Below are 16,255 nucleotides of genomic sequence, written 5' to 3'. Positions count from 1 at the left end.
TCTGCCACAATCAAATACGGACCAACAATAAGCATGCTTACACTATTTATACTACATAATGATGCAAAATAGTGCATTCACACTGAAATAAATGCACTTTTCAACTGATCTATCAGATTCTGATTTGACTAATTTAGCCATGATTAAACATCGCCTGGGAGGCAGTTTGAATTTCTGTTTAGTAAAAAATAACACTAAACTACACACAGTGTATAAGTGTATATACTGTAAGTGCATATACTGTGGTATGTCATACACTGTAGGACGAAACTAATAATTTATGAAACTGCTGTTTAAGCAGTCCATTATTTTGCAATTATATGGTATATTTGTGTAAAGGCCTAACAAGCACAAATTCCCACGAAAACCCATGCTGGACGTCTCAGATTCCAGTGGAGTTTGTGAAATGAGACGCATCTACTGCTTGAGGCAGCACCTGGTACGGCTGCAGACCGCTGATATTCTGAAATTAAAACCCTGGGCTTGCAAAACCTGACATCTTGAGTTTTTCACTGGGTCAAATCACATCTGCTGACTCTGTTAATATAAGAACATGATGTTCTTAGCCTGAAATGACATTCAGCATTTCTAACAACAGCAGGAAAAAAAAAATCAATAAAATGTAATTACATTCCTCATACGAATCCATTAGCTATAATCTTGTCAGTTAGTGGAACAGAATGACAAGGCTGTGTTGTCTCTACACCCAAAATCAGTTTAATGGAAAGCAATCCTCTTTAAGATCTTATTCAGGAAGGGAAGGCGTGACAGATATCAATAAAATACGTGTTTTCTGCATTTTTGTTTTATTGCTGTAGGCTGAGCATTACGCAAAATGGACAACCTTATAAAACCACATCAAACCGGCCATAATAGATGCCAAAAAGGCGCAAAATGATGAGGTGTTTTTTATATGTTTTTTCAAAAAAATGTCTTGTTTTCTTTTTGATTTGAAATGACAAAAATATGCACTCATTATGCCCAGGGCTCCTAAATATACCAGATAAAACGGACAGCATTTGAATGCATAAAAACAGTATTACCAAAACAACACAATTTGATGTACATGCACTTCCCTTGATTAGGGTTTGTTTCGAGTTGCAATTTCAGTTTCAAAGTGAAGTGACCCAATTTTCTCAAATTATTACATATAAATATAGCCCTACGCTTGAACTCTTAACTGGTTTTACCAAAAGCCTTGCATGTTAACATCTAAGTAGAACTGGGTGATTTCACCTAAAATCTAAATCTCCATTAATTGAATATTTTAACTCGATTACGATTAATGAACGATTATTTTATTCATTTATTTATTTTTTTGCCCTCAGAGTTCACAGACAAGTTTTGTACAGTGAATATGCTCACTTATTACAAGTGAGAGACTTTTCAATGAAGGGTGCATTACTTGATTTTAAAAATAATTGAAGGAGACACACACTATCTACTATCTATGATTATTTACTGAACATCAACGTTGAACAACTGAAATTAAAACACATATTGTCTGTTTTTTTCTCATAAAAAAGTGAAAATAAATAACTTGCACTTTTGGAAACAAAATTAATTATTTTCAATATAACAGTGCAGTTCTTGCATTTTGTAAGCAATCATTTTAATGTAATGGAAAAAGTGGAAAAGTAACACAATAGTAACAAACAGAGCCTGCTCATGTGACTCCACACTCATTAAGGTAAGTAATTGAAAAAATTGACGTAAAACAGTTCGATAGATTATTGGTTCTGAATGTCGATTTCAATTACTTTTCTATTTATTACCCAGCCCTATATCTAAGACACAAGTGCGAGATCTTTTCAGACATTGACATAAATCAAGTAAATAAATGTACTGATAAATACTGATTGACACTCACCATAAATGCTGATGTTCCCCTGAGTCTGTGGTAGAATGTCGTCCACTCCCACGGTCTGATTAAAGGTCCAGCCTGTGGGTTTGAAGGCCACTAGCTGGTCATACTTCTTGGAGAACTTCTTTAAGTGTGTTTGAAGATTCTGTACAGCAAAAAAAGTTATTTTGAAAGTACAACGCTTTGGACAAAAGCACATGCTAAATGACTAAATGTAAACACAGTACAGGAAAAAGTTAGAATATTACACTATTTTATGAAAGAATCAGATTAATGTGGCAGTTAAAACAAGAGCAATAACTGCTGAAATCTCAGCTTAGTATTATTATTATTATTATACACTCACCGGCCACTTTATTAGGTACACCTTAATAGTACCGGGTTGACCCCCTTTTGCCTTCAGAACTGCCTAAATCCTTCATGGCATAGATTTAACAAGGTACTGAAAATATTTTTCAGAAATTTTGGTCCAAATGACAGCATCATGCAGTTGCTACAGACTTGTCAGCTGCAAACTTGGATGTGTTGTGCATTCAGAGATGCTCTTCTGCATACCTCGGTTCTAACGAGTGGTTATTTGAGTTACTGTTGCCTTTCTATTAGCTTAAACCAGTCTGGCCATTCTTCTCTGACATCAATAAAACATTTGTGCCCACAGAATTGCCGTTCACTGAATAGTATCTCTTTTTTTCGGTAAACCCTAGAAATGGTTGTGTGTGAAATTACCAGTAGATCAGCAGTTTCTGAAATACTTAGAAGAGCCAGTCTGGCACCAACAACAATGCCATGTTCAAAGTCACTTAAATCATCTTGACCAGGGGTGGCCAATCCTGTTCCTGGAGATCTACCTTCCTGCAGATTTCAGTTGCAACCCTTATCAAACACACCTGTCTGTAATTATCAAGTGGATTTCAGGTCCTAATTAATTGGTTCAGATGGGTTTGATCAGGGTAGGAGCTAAACTGTAAAGGAAGGTAGATCTCCAGTAACAAGATTGAGCACCTCTGATCTTGACCATGTCTACATTTCTAAATGCATCGAGTTGCTGCCATGGGATTGGCTGATTAGAAATTTGCGTTAACAAGCAGTTGTCCATGTGTGCCAAATAAAGTAGCCGGTTAGTGTATACGAGTATAGCATTATCATGACTAATAAACTAACAAAAAGTAGACTTGGTGAGCATACAAGACTCAAAACCATTAACCAATCTTATAGACCCCAAACGGTAGTGTATAGGGCAAAAAAAGGTCAGGGTAATCACAGTCAAATGATGCCACACTGTAATCAACCTCTTTCCTTCAATTTACATAATGACTTTTCAATGTTGCAGCAAATATAAATACAGTGCAATCTACAATTAACCTTTTTATATTTTCTCCTCTTCCTGTCATAACCATTTAAACACTTCTCTCATTGGGAACAGCTTTGAAATTGCTTTTGAATCAACATCCACATTGTCATGGGTGAGAAAAGTTGCTTATAATGGTTTAGGCCACATCAAATGGCTGATCTTTATTATCTGCGACTGTCTCATTAGAATGTACTTTCAGTCACGCTGACTCAATCAGTGCTACCGGTGCCAGAATTGCTGCGTTGGCACTTGGTCTCTGTAATTAGAATCGTATTTTTTTCCTCTGGCATTAGCATAAACGCGCTGTCAAGGAAAATTAAAGATAACACTGAACGCTGTATGAATTTTAAAGTCCAAATTGAATAAGTAAACACAGCTTCATTGATTGTGTTTAGCATAATCGGCTATTTTTATACACCTATGAACTCAAACGGGGGAAAACTGCATTTCGTAATTTAGAGCAGAATTATAGTCACAGAAGTTTTATGTGCGGTTTAACTCACTTTGAAATTGATCTGCATCATAGGAAGCACATGCACTTGGGCAGACTGCCAATTCGTAGTGATGCGCTGGCCAATATCCTCAGACTCCAGGCAGCACATGGTGTTATACTTATCCTTGGACAAACATACTTTAGAGCTCAACACTTCTGATACAGCTAGAAAAACAGGTGAGAGAGTAAAAAAATAAAATAAAATGAGTACATCTCTATAGTCACAAAAAATGAATGAAAATTGGTAACTGGGATTTGGAAAGAAGTTGCAACTCAGTAAGACAGCCAACAGAAATCACACATTAGTTGTAAACTGAGGAAATGGCCCAGAGCAGGATATTATGTGATCAGAGCTTGTAGAAATAAATGGGCGTAGGACATTAATCATAGATGTAATTTATAAAAAGAACAATAAGCCTGTAAGACAAACTATTAAAGAGGAACGTCATCTCAAAGTCAAGCTAGGACATCATCTGCAAACCTCTTCTGTAAACACTTGTTTTATAGGAGGCTCATTCATGATGGTCACGGTTAATAGAAAAGCGAACAATCTGTCCTTTCAAGAGCGAATAAAGTAGCACAAGGCCTGGACAAAGCAGGACAACGTTGCTTTCTCACCTAGAAAGACCTTCTCTTTCCCAACGGAGTACGTGCCACACACCACAAGTGTACGAGGGTTTAGAGTCACCCGTTCAAAAGCTGTGTTTACGGCAAAAGTGACGACTTCCTGTTGAGTTGGAAATGTGTACTCTGGACTGCAGTACCTATGGATAAATAATAGTAATTAATTAGAATTCCTTACATTTATATAGTGCTTTTCTGGACACTTAAATTGCTTTTTGTGGGTGTCGGGGGGTTGGTGAATGACGAAATGGCAGCCATATTGAGCCATACCACAAACCTCACACCAGCTGATTGGTGGAGAGGAGACAGAGTGAAGCCAATTATGATGTGGGGATGGTTAGGAGGCCATGATTGACAAAGGGCAATGGGCAAATTTGGCAAGGATGCCCAAATCTCTACTCTTTTTTTTCTAAAGACATCCTGGAATTTTTAATGACCACAGAGGGTCGGGACCTCAATTTAATGTCTCATCCGGAAGATGCTCACTAAGCAGTATACAGTCCTCGTCAATTTACAGGCATTAGGACCCACACAGACTGTTGGTTGAGTGCCCCCTTCTGGTCTCTCTAACACCACTCCCGGCAGCAACCTACACTCTCCTGCCACTTTATTAGGTACACCTTACTAATACCCTTACGATTAGACCCCCCCTTCTGCCTTAATGCTTCGTGGCCTAGATTCAACAAAGTACTGGAAATATTCTTCAGAGAAATTGGTCCATGTGACATGATAGCACCACACAGTTGGTGAAGATTTGTTGTCTGCACTTCCATGATGCAAATCTCCTATTCCACCACATGCCAAAGGTGCTCTATTGGATTGAGTTCTGGTGACTGTGGAGGCCATTTGAGTACAGTGAACTTATTGTCATATTAAAAAAAAAAAAACAGTCCGAGATGATTCGTGTTTTATGACATGGAGCGTTATCCTGCTGGAAGTAGCCATCAGAAGATGGGTACACTGTGGTCATTAAGAGATGGACATGGTCAGCAACAATACTTTAATAAGCTGTGGCGTTGACACGATGCTCAATTGGTACCAATAGGCCCAAAGTGAGCCAAGAAAATATCTCCCACACCATTACACCACCAGCAACCTAAACCATTGATACAAGGCAGGATGGATACATGCTTTCATGTTGTTGATGCCAAATTCTGACCCACCATCTGAATGTCGCAGCAGAAAAAGAAACTCATCAGACCAGAGGCATCGTTTTTGCAATTTCTAGTCAATTTTTTGTTGGGCCTGTGTGAATTGTAGCCTCAGTTTCCTGTTCTTAGCTGACAGGTGTTGCATCTGGTGTGGTCTTCTGCTGCTGTAGCCCATCCGCCTCAAAGGTAAACTTGTTGTGTGTTCAGAGATGCTCTTCTGCATACCTTAGTTATAATGAGTGGTTATTTGAGTTATGGTTGGCTTTTAGCTCGAAACAGTCTTGCCATTCTTCTCTGACCTCTGGCATCAATAAGGCATTTGTGCCCACAGAACTGCCGCTCACTGGATATTTTCTCTTTTTTCTCTGTAAACCCTTAAGATGGTTGTGCGTGAAAATCCTTGTAGATGAGTTGTTTCTGAATTGCTCAGACCAGCCCGTCTGGCATCAACAACCATGCTACGTTCAAAGTCACTTAAATCACCTTTCTTCCCCAGTCTGATGCTCGGTTTGAACTGCAGCAGATCACCTTAACTATGTCTACATGCCTAAATGCACTGAGTTGCTGCCATTCAGTTGGACAGGTGTACCTAATAAAGTGGCCAATGAGTGTAGCTTTCCCATGTGGTCTCCCATCCAGGTACTGACTGGGAGCAGCCCTGCTTAGCTTCAGTGAGCGACCATGTGAGAGTTGCAGAGAGCTAGCTGCAGGCCAAAAACAAAATATGTTTTGTTTTTCAAATCTATTAAAAATGAACACTTTCTATTGAAAATCTATAAAAAAAAAACTTTTTGGGGGGAAAATTGTACAGGTCACCAAGAGTTAAACCGTTGGCTTTTACTATATTTGAATACATTCATCCGATCTTTGTGGTCATGTTTAGCTTAGCACAAATCATTTAAGCAGATTAGACCATTAGCATCTCAATCAAAAATGTAAAAAAACTATATATATATAATAATAATTTTTAATAATTTTCCTATAACAGCTTGATCCTTTTGTAGTTTTGTGTACTAAGGCCAACATAAAATGAAAGGTTTTTATAAAATGAAAAGCTATTTTATAGGTCAATATGGCTAGGATACTCTAATGCTGGCATAATTATTTTGGAAGTGACTTTGCTACAGACTCTACTGAAGAGTCAAGCTTTAAACAGGAAAAATATTTGGATAATTTTATTTATTTATTTAGTGAGATGCTAATGATCTAATAAGATTCAATGATTTATGCTAAGCTAATCTAAAGATGTTCCCACCAGACCAGGAGATCAGCTGAACTCTTTATCTAAAGGGGACTTGCTGAATAAAATGTGTACATTTTCCAAAAAAAAAAGTAGGGTGTTCTTTTAGCATCCATTTCTGTTTATGTGAGAATATGCTGAGCTGTTCATTAACAAATCCATAATGCAGCACTGAAAAGTAGCTTTCAACTCACGTTGTGTCCAGATAGAGGGTCTGTATCCTGAGACCCTGCAGCTCTGGGTAGCGCTCCATGGACGGATCAGCCCGGAAGTCACCTGTGTGGAGCACCGTCTGGCCATCTGGCAGCACAAAAAGCAACATGGCTGCCCCAGGACAGCTGGGGGGAAAACAGTCATAGTAATTAAGGTCTTAATGCTCTGTGTGAACAGTCCAAATAATAAAAAAGAGGCTACAAAATGAGCAGGAAACATAGCAATCTACAATGAAGAACTAAATGGGTCTTAATTGTACATTGGTTAAAAGACACACTCACTGGTTGGCATCCAGGAGAGTGACCTTCACTCCTTGAACTATGCATTCTGTGTTCATTGGAAGAACATGAATATACTGCTCATCCACCTTCAGCTTGCTCTTCACCAGGTTACTGGTTACCTGTCATGATTAACACTGGTTAGTAATGACATTTTAGATTCAGTCAATCCCCCCTTACATAATCACAAAGAATAAAAACATCACACTGTTTCCTGGTATTTTGTTTCCACACTTCCCAATCCCATTTATAATATAAGCCAAGTTTCTAATTCAAACTTGTTTATCCATTTCCTTTTCGACCCTCAATCTGACCCTTAGATTAACCTTATAAGTGCATTTGTGTGCTTTTATGTTACAATGATAGTACACCCAAAATATGAAAACCTGCTATTAATTTACTCGCCCTCAAGCTATCAATGTAGATGAATTTATTTTTCAGTTAAACATTAAAGATTATGTATCAGAAACTGTTCATTGGTGATGCGTATAAAGCCAATGGTTAGTCATAAAACACTGAGGTTTTATTAAAATTAACCAACCTGTGCAAGAAACTCAATATATTTTACAACATAATTACAGCATATTCATCATTAATCCACTTCTGTAGAACATAAAGATGATATTTTAAGAAAGGTCAGTGCTTTCGGATACAAAGTAAATCAATGGTCTCTAGTTACATGCTTCCCAACACACTTCAACAAATTTTTTTGCAGAAAAAGGAACTGCATAAATGTTTGAAATAATTTGATGATTTAATGATTTAATGGGTATAAAATCATTTTTACGTGAACTATCCCTTAGTTTCCAGCTTATAGTGAAAATCAGAAGACTGAGACAAGTGCAATGAGACAGGAAGACATACTTTGTTACAGTAGATAGGGACAGCAGAGTCTTTCTTCAAGCCTCCATAGTGATCAGAGTGGAAGTGAGTGAGAAAGTAGGCTGTGACACCCTCAACAACGCCATACTGAAAAGCATCCACAGCAAAGCCCGTTCCTGTACAGACAAATAACATATTATGAACTAGGGCTGGACGATACTGAAAAAATCTGACATTGCGATATTTTGTTTTGCTGCAATATGATCATAATTTCATCAGATGATTCATATAGCTCTGTTTGGAAAGATTTCATTAATTAGATCGACTGGGGTAATCAAGCCTTCTTCTATGCAGTGCATCTGCATAAACACTAAGAAATTACAAGCATATATAAAAACGACAGAGCAAAAGTAATGGTGAAACAAAAAGTGCTGTATGGTTTTCTGGCAGTCTAACAACACTGAAATACAGAAATTGAACAATTAAACATAAATTAACATGGTTATCATGGTGTAGGGCGACGCAGTGGCACAGTAGGTAGTAATGCCGCCTCACAGCAAGAAGGTCGCTGGGTCGATCCTCGGCTCAGTTGGCGTTTCTGTGTGGAGTTTGCATGTTCTCCCTGCGTTCGCGTGGGTTCCCTTCGGGTGCTCCGGTTTCCCCTACAGTCCAAAGACATGCGGTGCAGGTGAATTGAGTAAGCTAAATTGTCTGTAGTGTATGAGTGTGTGTGAGTGTTTGTGAATGTGTGTGTGTGTGAATGTTTCCCAGAGATGGGTTGCAGCTGGAAGGTTATCCGCTGAGTAAAAATGCGCTGGATAAGTTGGTGGTTCATTCCGCTGTGGCGACCCCAGATTAATAAAGGGACTAAGCCGACAAGAAAATGAATGATTGTCCGTCTGAATCATGGTGTAAATAGTTTTATACAATAATATAAAATACTATATCATAATATCTTTATCCTTTAATAAATAATCCAATCCTGCAATGTGACTACTGCAGATACACACACTGCGATATCGATGCTCAAACGATATACTCAGCATATACAAGTACACCCCTCACAAATCTATCTTTTAGATTCATATTTTAATAGGAAGCTTTACAATATTAGATTTGTGCATGGGGTGTGCAATTTTTTTTAACAGATATTGCGATTTCGATTTGATATTTAATTTTGTAGTCAGCTCAAGTTTACTTCAGATCAATATTTGGGATCATAGCTTTTTATTGCTAAAATGCAGTGAGCGTTAGTTAAAAAAAAGATGAAAAGATATTAAAGTATCGCAACTTTTATTCAAAATTTGTTTTAAAATATTCAGAAATTAAACAAATTTTTCACCATTATCCCAATTGTCGTCACTTTCCAGATTGTTTGCTTAATTGCAGGTGTTCTGCATAGGTTGATTGTGCAACACTGATTGGGCAGAACAAAAGTGTGCTCACCCAGTTGGCTAGTAAGACTGTCACACACAGAGATGGCAGCCACGCATTCGCTTTGGGTGGGGGAAATTATATAACACATATTCATTTCATATCGCAGCCACTTGCGATTTGCTAATTGCAATTTCGATTGCGATACATTTTGGATTAATGCACAGCCCTATTAGTGCATACATATTAGCTGTCCAAAAAATAGCACAGCCAAATTTATGTTATAGAAAAATAATAAATACTTAAAAAAATAATAATAAATAAAAATAAAAAGTAAAAATCAAGAAGCAAACAAATAATAATTTTATTTAGTTGACATTTTGTAGTTTGTAAAAAAAAAATTTAATTACAATTTAATTGTATTATCTTTTAATTTCAAATTGGTTTAGTGACTAAAATATTATTTTAATAAATATATCTGTTTAATAAATCTGTTATATGTTAAATGCACCAAAATACATTGCCTACATTCACTGAGAAATGGGGAAAAAAAAAATATTCATTTTCAAAATAACTACTCAATTACGCTAAGCACTGCATTGTTCAGCCCTATTATGTTCAGCCCTATTATCAAAACTAGATTAGACAAAAAGACTGTCCCACAAACTAAATAATAATAGAGGAATTATTATAATAAAAGAAGATTAAAAGTACATTTAAGTTCGGGTACAGCTACTAGTATACCCGCTTATGCAATCATAACAATTGTTTCTAAGTAGGTCAAAAAAAGCATTCACAAACCAGGAATTTTCTTGTAGAATGGACAGCGTTTGGGCTCCTTGGGATCTCCATCTGTCGCTTTTCCTCTGTTCCATCTTTTCCGCCCCTCTGCCCTCCCTCCTCTCTTTCCTTCTGTTTGCGTGGGCAGAGCCACACTATCTTCTACAGCAGGCGAGACACCGGACCCTTCAGATGGTGCTTTGCTCTTCCCACGCCATCTACCCTGACGCTTACCGTCTTCCCCTTGAGCTTCTGAAACCCTCACTCTTCTAGACTTTTGCAGATCGGCCTCTCTGACCAATGGCTTTACTTCCTTCCCAGCCTTTTTTTCATGCAGCGGCTTCAGGCCAAAAAACACCCCAATGTCTGTTTGTTTCAATCCAGAGGGACCTGCCTTTATCTGAGTCCTCCTAGGAGCCATAGACTGTGTTGCGGATAGATCTGCTTGGTTGGAAAACGACTCTTGGTTTGTTTGAGTGAAGTTAACTTCCTCAAAAGATGAAGTCAAGCTCTTGACATGTGTAGGAGTAGATATGCGGTCCCGAAGATGCTCTAATACCAAGCTTTGGGGTGACTGTAGCTGGGAGTTTGAACTGTTGTTGTTTGTTGAGCAGTGATGAAATGAAACACCTGTGGAACTGGAAGCAGTCAGGTGACTTTCTGGTGCTAATGATGTTTGCTGTTTCTCACAGGTGTCTAATGAGCTTTTGTCTGGCCCATGTTCCTCATACTGGTCTATCACATCAAAGAACAGATCATCATCTTCATCACTGAAAAGATTAAGAGAATCATCATCCTCCTGCAATGCAGTACTATAAAAATGTCTGTCATTATTGGATTTTTCCACCCTGTGCTCCTCATCCACTTCTGGAAGCTCAGAAAGTGGGGAGCAGGAGATATAATCGTCATCATCTTTGCATTCAAACAGCTCTTTTTTAACCTCATTAGGCTGCGTCTGAACTGCACTGTCAACGCATCGTACTTCACCTGGAGCAGAAATCTTGGCTTTGGCCTCCTGGGAAGAAATCTGTGACTGAGATCTTTTGACTGAGGGTGACCAGCCTTTCTTTTTCTTGATATCCTCGGTGTTGGGGGAACGCAAAAGCAGCAGGGCATTAGATTTAGTGGGAGTTCCCTTCAGTCTATCACCAGGAGATGAACTTTGGCTAGATGAAGCAGATACATTCACAGCGCTGTCCACTGAACTCTCCTTAACAGATGTGGATGCGCCATTATTTACTGAATTCAAGCTGAAGTCTGAGATGGCTTGGACGGAGTCATTTTGCGCTCGACTCTGAGCCAGCAGAGAGTGGTTGTATCTTTTATAATGATTGGGAATGGTGGACATACACTGAAGACCATCTGGGCATTCTGTAACATCAGAAGGCAGAAAGAGTGTTAAGTTATGTTTTCTTAATACAGGGTTCCCACGCTTTCATGAACCATAGATTAAAGGACTTTTTTTAAAAGCACCATTAACTTTAAATCCAGAACCATTGTAATTTATACCCCAGCATATATATATAGTGCCATTAAGTCCTTACTGTACTGAGGCTGTGCAATTAATCAACATTAAATCACAATCACAAATGAAACATTGCAATTAGCTAAATGCAAGTGGCTGCGATATGGAATATATGCATTATTTCATTTCCCCCTGCCCAGAGCAAATGTGTGACTGCCATCAGTGTGTGACAGTCTTACTAGCCATTTGAGTAAGTACACTTTCGTTCTGCCCAATCCGAACTTTTCAATCTGCCTCTTATCAGCCTGAGTGTTCTGTATTTTATAATATATATTTTTGTGTGTATAATAAGCTACATTATCTCCCTAATTTGATTGGAACTTACAGAAAGGTAAGGTCATTTTATTTGTGCTTATTGTTTGCTTTAGATAAAAAATTAGTGTTGAATTACAGAATATTTAAAAACAAATTTGAATAAATGTTGAAGTATGTTAATATCTTTCTTTTTAGTTTCTTTTTCAACTAACATCCCTGCATTTCAGCAGTACTACAGGTTAGTGAGCTAAATCTTGACAACAAAATTAAATTGCAAATCAAATCACAATCGCAATATCGGAAAAAAAAATGCAATGAGATATTTTCCTCTTTTGAACACCTCGATTATTTGGATCAACTGTGTTTGATCAGGGTTGCAGCAAAACTGTGCAGAGCTGCAACCCTCCAGAAATGGATTTTGAGACCTATGATTTATATTAATGTCCGATATATTATGTTTCTGAAATATTGATAAAATGTGCAGTTTGTCAGTGTTATTGTACAAGAGTAAAATTTAAGATTTTTAATTTAAGAATTCGGATGCACGGTGGCGCAGTTAGTAGCACGATTGCCTCACAGCAAGAATGTCGCTGGTTTGAGCCTTGGATGGGTCAGTTGGTGTTTCTGTGTGAAGTTTGCATGTTCTCTCAGTGTTGGAGTGGGTTTCCTCTGGGTGCTCCTCCGGTTTTCCCCACAAGTCTAAAGACATGCATTATAGGTAAATTGGGTAAGCTAAATTGTCCATTATGTATGGATGTTTCCAAGTAACGAGTTACAGCTGGAAGGGCATCCGCTGCATAAAACATGCGTTGGATAAGTTGGCAGTTTATTCTGCTGTGGCGACCCCAGAATAATAAAGGGACTAAGCCGAACAGAAAATGAATAAATTTAAGAATTTTTTTGTTCTGTTTTTGTCAATTGAGTACAATTCAAGCACTTTAAAAGAGAGTTTTTAAAAAAAAAAGTACTTTCAGGAAGTGTGGGAACCCTGCTTATATTAAACAATAATATTATTGGAAATACTGTACTAATGACAGGGTGCTAAAACCTTATTAACAATGAAATGTTGTGACATTTACAGTCCTTTATAGTAAATGTTATGTAAATATAATAAATTTTAATTATTGACTTGCATTAAAAAATGTGTAGGTGTTTAAGTCTAAATAGTAATATTATTTCATATATCAAGATAACATGAACAATATGATATGATTCATTAAATTTAAATGATCTTTTTTGTTGTTGATGTTTATTCAGTCATATTTTCAGCTAAGTTGGAATTCTATAACATGCTGAACGGAATTGATTTTAGACCAAGGATTCAACATCTGGAAACGTAAAAGGCATCTGTAAGGTTTGTAAAAACACCTCATTTTAAATTGTGAAAATTCAAATGAATAAATGGGTCTAAAAAATAAGTTGTATTACATTTAACACTACATTCATATTTAGTTTCTAAAAAAAATTACATTGTTTTATTGTACAAATTAACATTTAAGATTTTTTTTATTATTACAATTTTTTTCCCACAATTATTTATTTGAATTCATCTTTTTCTTTTTTGCTTTTTTTTATCATAAGTTAAATTATTTGATTATTACAATATTATGATTCCGAAATCTGTTTTTTATAATAATGTGTTCATCTTAATTAATTTTTTTTTTATGTATTATTTTCTAAATGTATTTTTTCCATTTATGTTTTCATTCAACAAATTCAGATTGACCCCCTAGCACTCTGCTTTGGCCCCATTAGTGTCCCCAAATCCCGGTTTGAAACCCCTGCGTTATGAAATTGAGATGTCCAAAATGTACAATGTGAGGAGGACATTTAGGAGACAAAATAAATGTATTAACTATTAATACCATTACCTTTACAGTTGTCAGCAGCTGTATCTAAGCATTCTGCAACATGCCATTGTTGAGACTGGACAACCAGGATGGAAAATGGCATTTGACAGACAGGACAGAAGCCTCTTCCTGACTGAGAGTCTGCATTAGGGACATCCCGAGAAACTGTCCCATGATTCACATCCTCGGATCCTGAGTTCACTGTGTTATTAGGAGCATTACTCCCGATCTGGTGGTCTAAATCAGTGTGTTTTTCAGCACTTTTGACTGTTTTTTGCACTGTGCTCTCCTTCTTCCTCTTTGTCACATGTTCTCTTGATCCCTGTGATTTACAGCTTCGTTTTTTGTTTTTCTTAAGAGGTTTATAATCCCAAATGTCACTCTCAGACCCGCTCTGGGACATTTGTATCCAGTTTTGTAACAGAGCAGTTTTGTAACATCACATTCATGATCTCTTAGGAAAATAAAACCGCGACTAGAATCCGCATCATACAGAAATCTGTCCAGAAAGCATAAAAACATTAATAAAAGCGCATTTTGTTACAGTATATCAATTAAAAACTGTTCACGTTAGATAAATCAGACGAGTGTTTCTTACCGCCAATGTTGAAAGAGTATTTATTTTTGCGTTGATATTAGCATTTTCCCCATTGCCAGATTCTTCCGAATAATTACATAAAACATATCAAGTGTTTATTTATACATTTATTACGTATATTATTTTTAAAAGTTTTTCATATCCTAATTACATACAAGTTTTTTTTTCTTTTGTTATCAAGAATGCTGAAGCGATATGTTTGTCGAAAGTGCCGAGATTAATTTCTGCGTTGTTGTGAGTGAGAATCATGGCGTCTTACAGTAAGCTGACAGATCTTTTCCTCATTCAGGGCCAGCTAGACTGTGATTTAGAGGAAACGACGAGTCAAGAAGAGAAGGAAAAACTCGTACATGAATATTTGCTCAAAATAGACGAGAGGGAGGATTTGATTGTACCGGATTTTGAAGAAGGCAAGTGTATTAATACACTCAATGGCAGTGGGAGTGTATACAGTGATTGTATCTCATGGGAGTGGCTTTAAAACTTGAGCAGAACTTAATCATTGATCGATTCTTGGTTTTAGATAAAAGACTGACAACATAAAACATGACAAGTCGATTACATTTGACGGTTGTTTATTGCTCTGTAATGTTGTATTGAGTCAAAAGTGAGCCACACTGCTGTAACAAGTGATCTAATGAACATCTAGTTTTGGATGGTCTCAGCAAACTTACAGAGAGTACTCAATTACTAGATTTAATTTACGTATATTGTAACTGAATAGTTATTTTTAATATTTTTTAAGGGTGAATTCATATAGAGTTAGAGACTATTCTACTGTACACTGCCTGACAAAAGTCTTGGCGTTGATTGCAATTGTAAGAGCAACAATAACTTGACTTGGCGGAAGGTAAGATTCTCACAGTTTGGTGAAGGAAAAATCATGGTTTGGGGTTACATTCAGTATGTGGTCATAAGTGAAATCTTCATATAAGCCACTTCTAATACCAAATGATCAACTAAAATTCAAGTTATTATTAGTTGTCCCTAAAACTTGTATAGGCTACAGGACTTCTGTCAGGTAACGTTAGTGTACGTTTTTACTACTATATACTTAAGACAGCTAATGAAATGAGTAACAAACAACAGCCTGTCGCAATAATCAATATATCGACTTAATGCACAACACATGGGCATGACTTAGATCATTTTTTGGTGATGCAATATATATTAACCATACAGAAAAAACAATTCTTGCAACATCTCTATCTGTATTAAAGGTGTCAGTGTCAGTATGGTTAAAGAAATCACTAGTATTACTAGTACTTTAAATTGCTTTAGTATATTTTTATGTGGGTGTTTAACAACCAAAAATAGATCTGGTACACACTTTTTGCTTTGCAGTTTTTTCTTGACATTTATTGTTATTTATATATTTATTTCACATTCCAATGCCTAGTTATTAAATAGTTTAAATGGCTATACTTAAATTAAATATTTTTAAGAAAAAAAATTATTACTTTTTTTTTTTTAAATCGGGGTGACACAGTGGCCCAGTAGGTAGTGTTGTCGCCTCACAGCTAAAAGGTTGCTGGTTCAAGCCTCAGCTGGGTCTGTTGGCGTTTCTGTGTAGAGTTTGCATGTTCTCCCTGCATTCACGTGGGTTTCCTCCGGCTACTCCGGTTTCCCCCACAGTTCAAAGCCATGTGGTACAGGTAAATTGGGTAGGCTAAATTGTCCGTAGTGGATGAGTGTGAATGAGTGTGTGTGGATGTTTCCCAGAGATGGGTTGCGCCTAGAAGGGCATCAGCTGCGTAAAAACAAGCTGGATAAGTTGGCTGTTCATTCCGCTGTGGCGACCCTGGATTAATAAAGGGACTAAGCTGAAAAGCAAAAT

At 37.0% G+C, this 16,255-nt stretch overlaps 2 protein-coding genes across 6 annotated transcripts in view; one reads left to right on the top strand and one right to left on the bottom strand.

Annotated features, from left to right (window-relative positions):
• The window catches only part of dclre1a (DNA cross-link repair 1A (PSO2 homolog, S. cerevisiae)), an 81,371-nt gene that overhangs the window by 632 nt on the left and 64,484 nt on the right, over positions 1 to 16,255 (bottom strand). Inside the window, exons 1-9 of one of the 3 annotated variants that reach the window (XM_073917422.1) lie at positions 14,419 to 14,446; positions 13,842 to 14,319; positions 10,212 to 11,561; positions 8,079 to 8,212; positions 7,218 to 7,336; positions 6,918 to 7,061; positions 4,327 to 4,472; positions 3,719 to 3,873; positions 1,871 to 2,009 (exon numbers count right to left, since the gene is read on the bottom strand). In XM_073917422.1, coding sequence (XP_073773523.1) covers positions 1,871 to 2,009; positions 3,719 to 3,873; positions 4,327 to 4,472; positions 6,918 to 7,061; positions 7,218 to 7,336; positions 8,079 to 8,212; positions 10,212 to 11,561; positions 13,842 to 14,223 — 2,569 coding nt within the window. In that variant the 5' untranslated portion in view covers positions 14,224 to 14,319; positions 14,419 to 14,446. 3 annotated transcript variants of the gene reach the window in all.
• The window catches only part of nhlrc2 (NHL repeat containing 2), a 41,264-nt gene continuing 39,658 nt past the window's right edge, over positions 14,650 to 16,255 (top strand). For all 3 annotated transcript variants that reach the window (XR_012388061.1, XM_021480365.3, XM_073918568.1), the window contains exon 1: positions 14,650 to 14,828. Coding sequence is in view for 2 of the 3 variants with exons in the window: in XM_021480365.3 (XP_021336040.2) it covers positions 14,666 to 14,828 (163 nt within the window). In the remaining variant the exon portion in view is untranslated. The remainder of the gene's footprint in view (positions 14,829 to 16,255) is intronic.

Source organism: Danio rerio, chromosome 12, assembly GCF_049306965.1.
Source record: "Danio rerio strain Tuebingen ecotype United States chromosome 12, GRCz12tu, whole genome shotgun sequence".
NCBI lineage: Eukaryota > Metazoa > Chordata > Actinopteri > Cypriniformes > Danionidae > Danio > Danio rerio.
The sequence above is the reverse complement of the archived record's forward strand: the minus strand, read 5'-3'. Positions and strand labels throughout refer to the sequence as shown.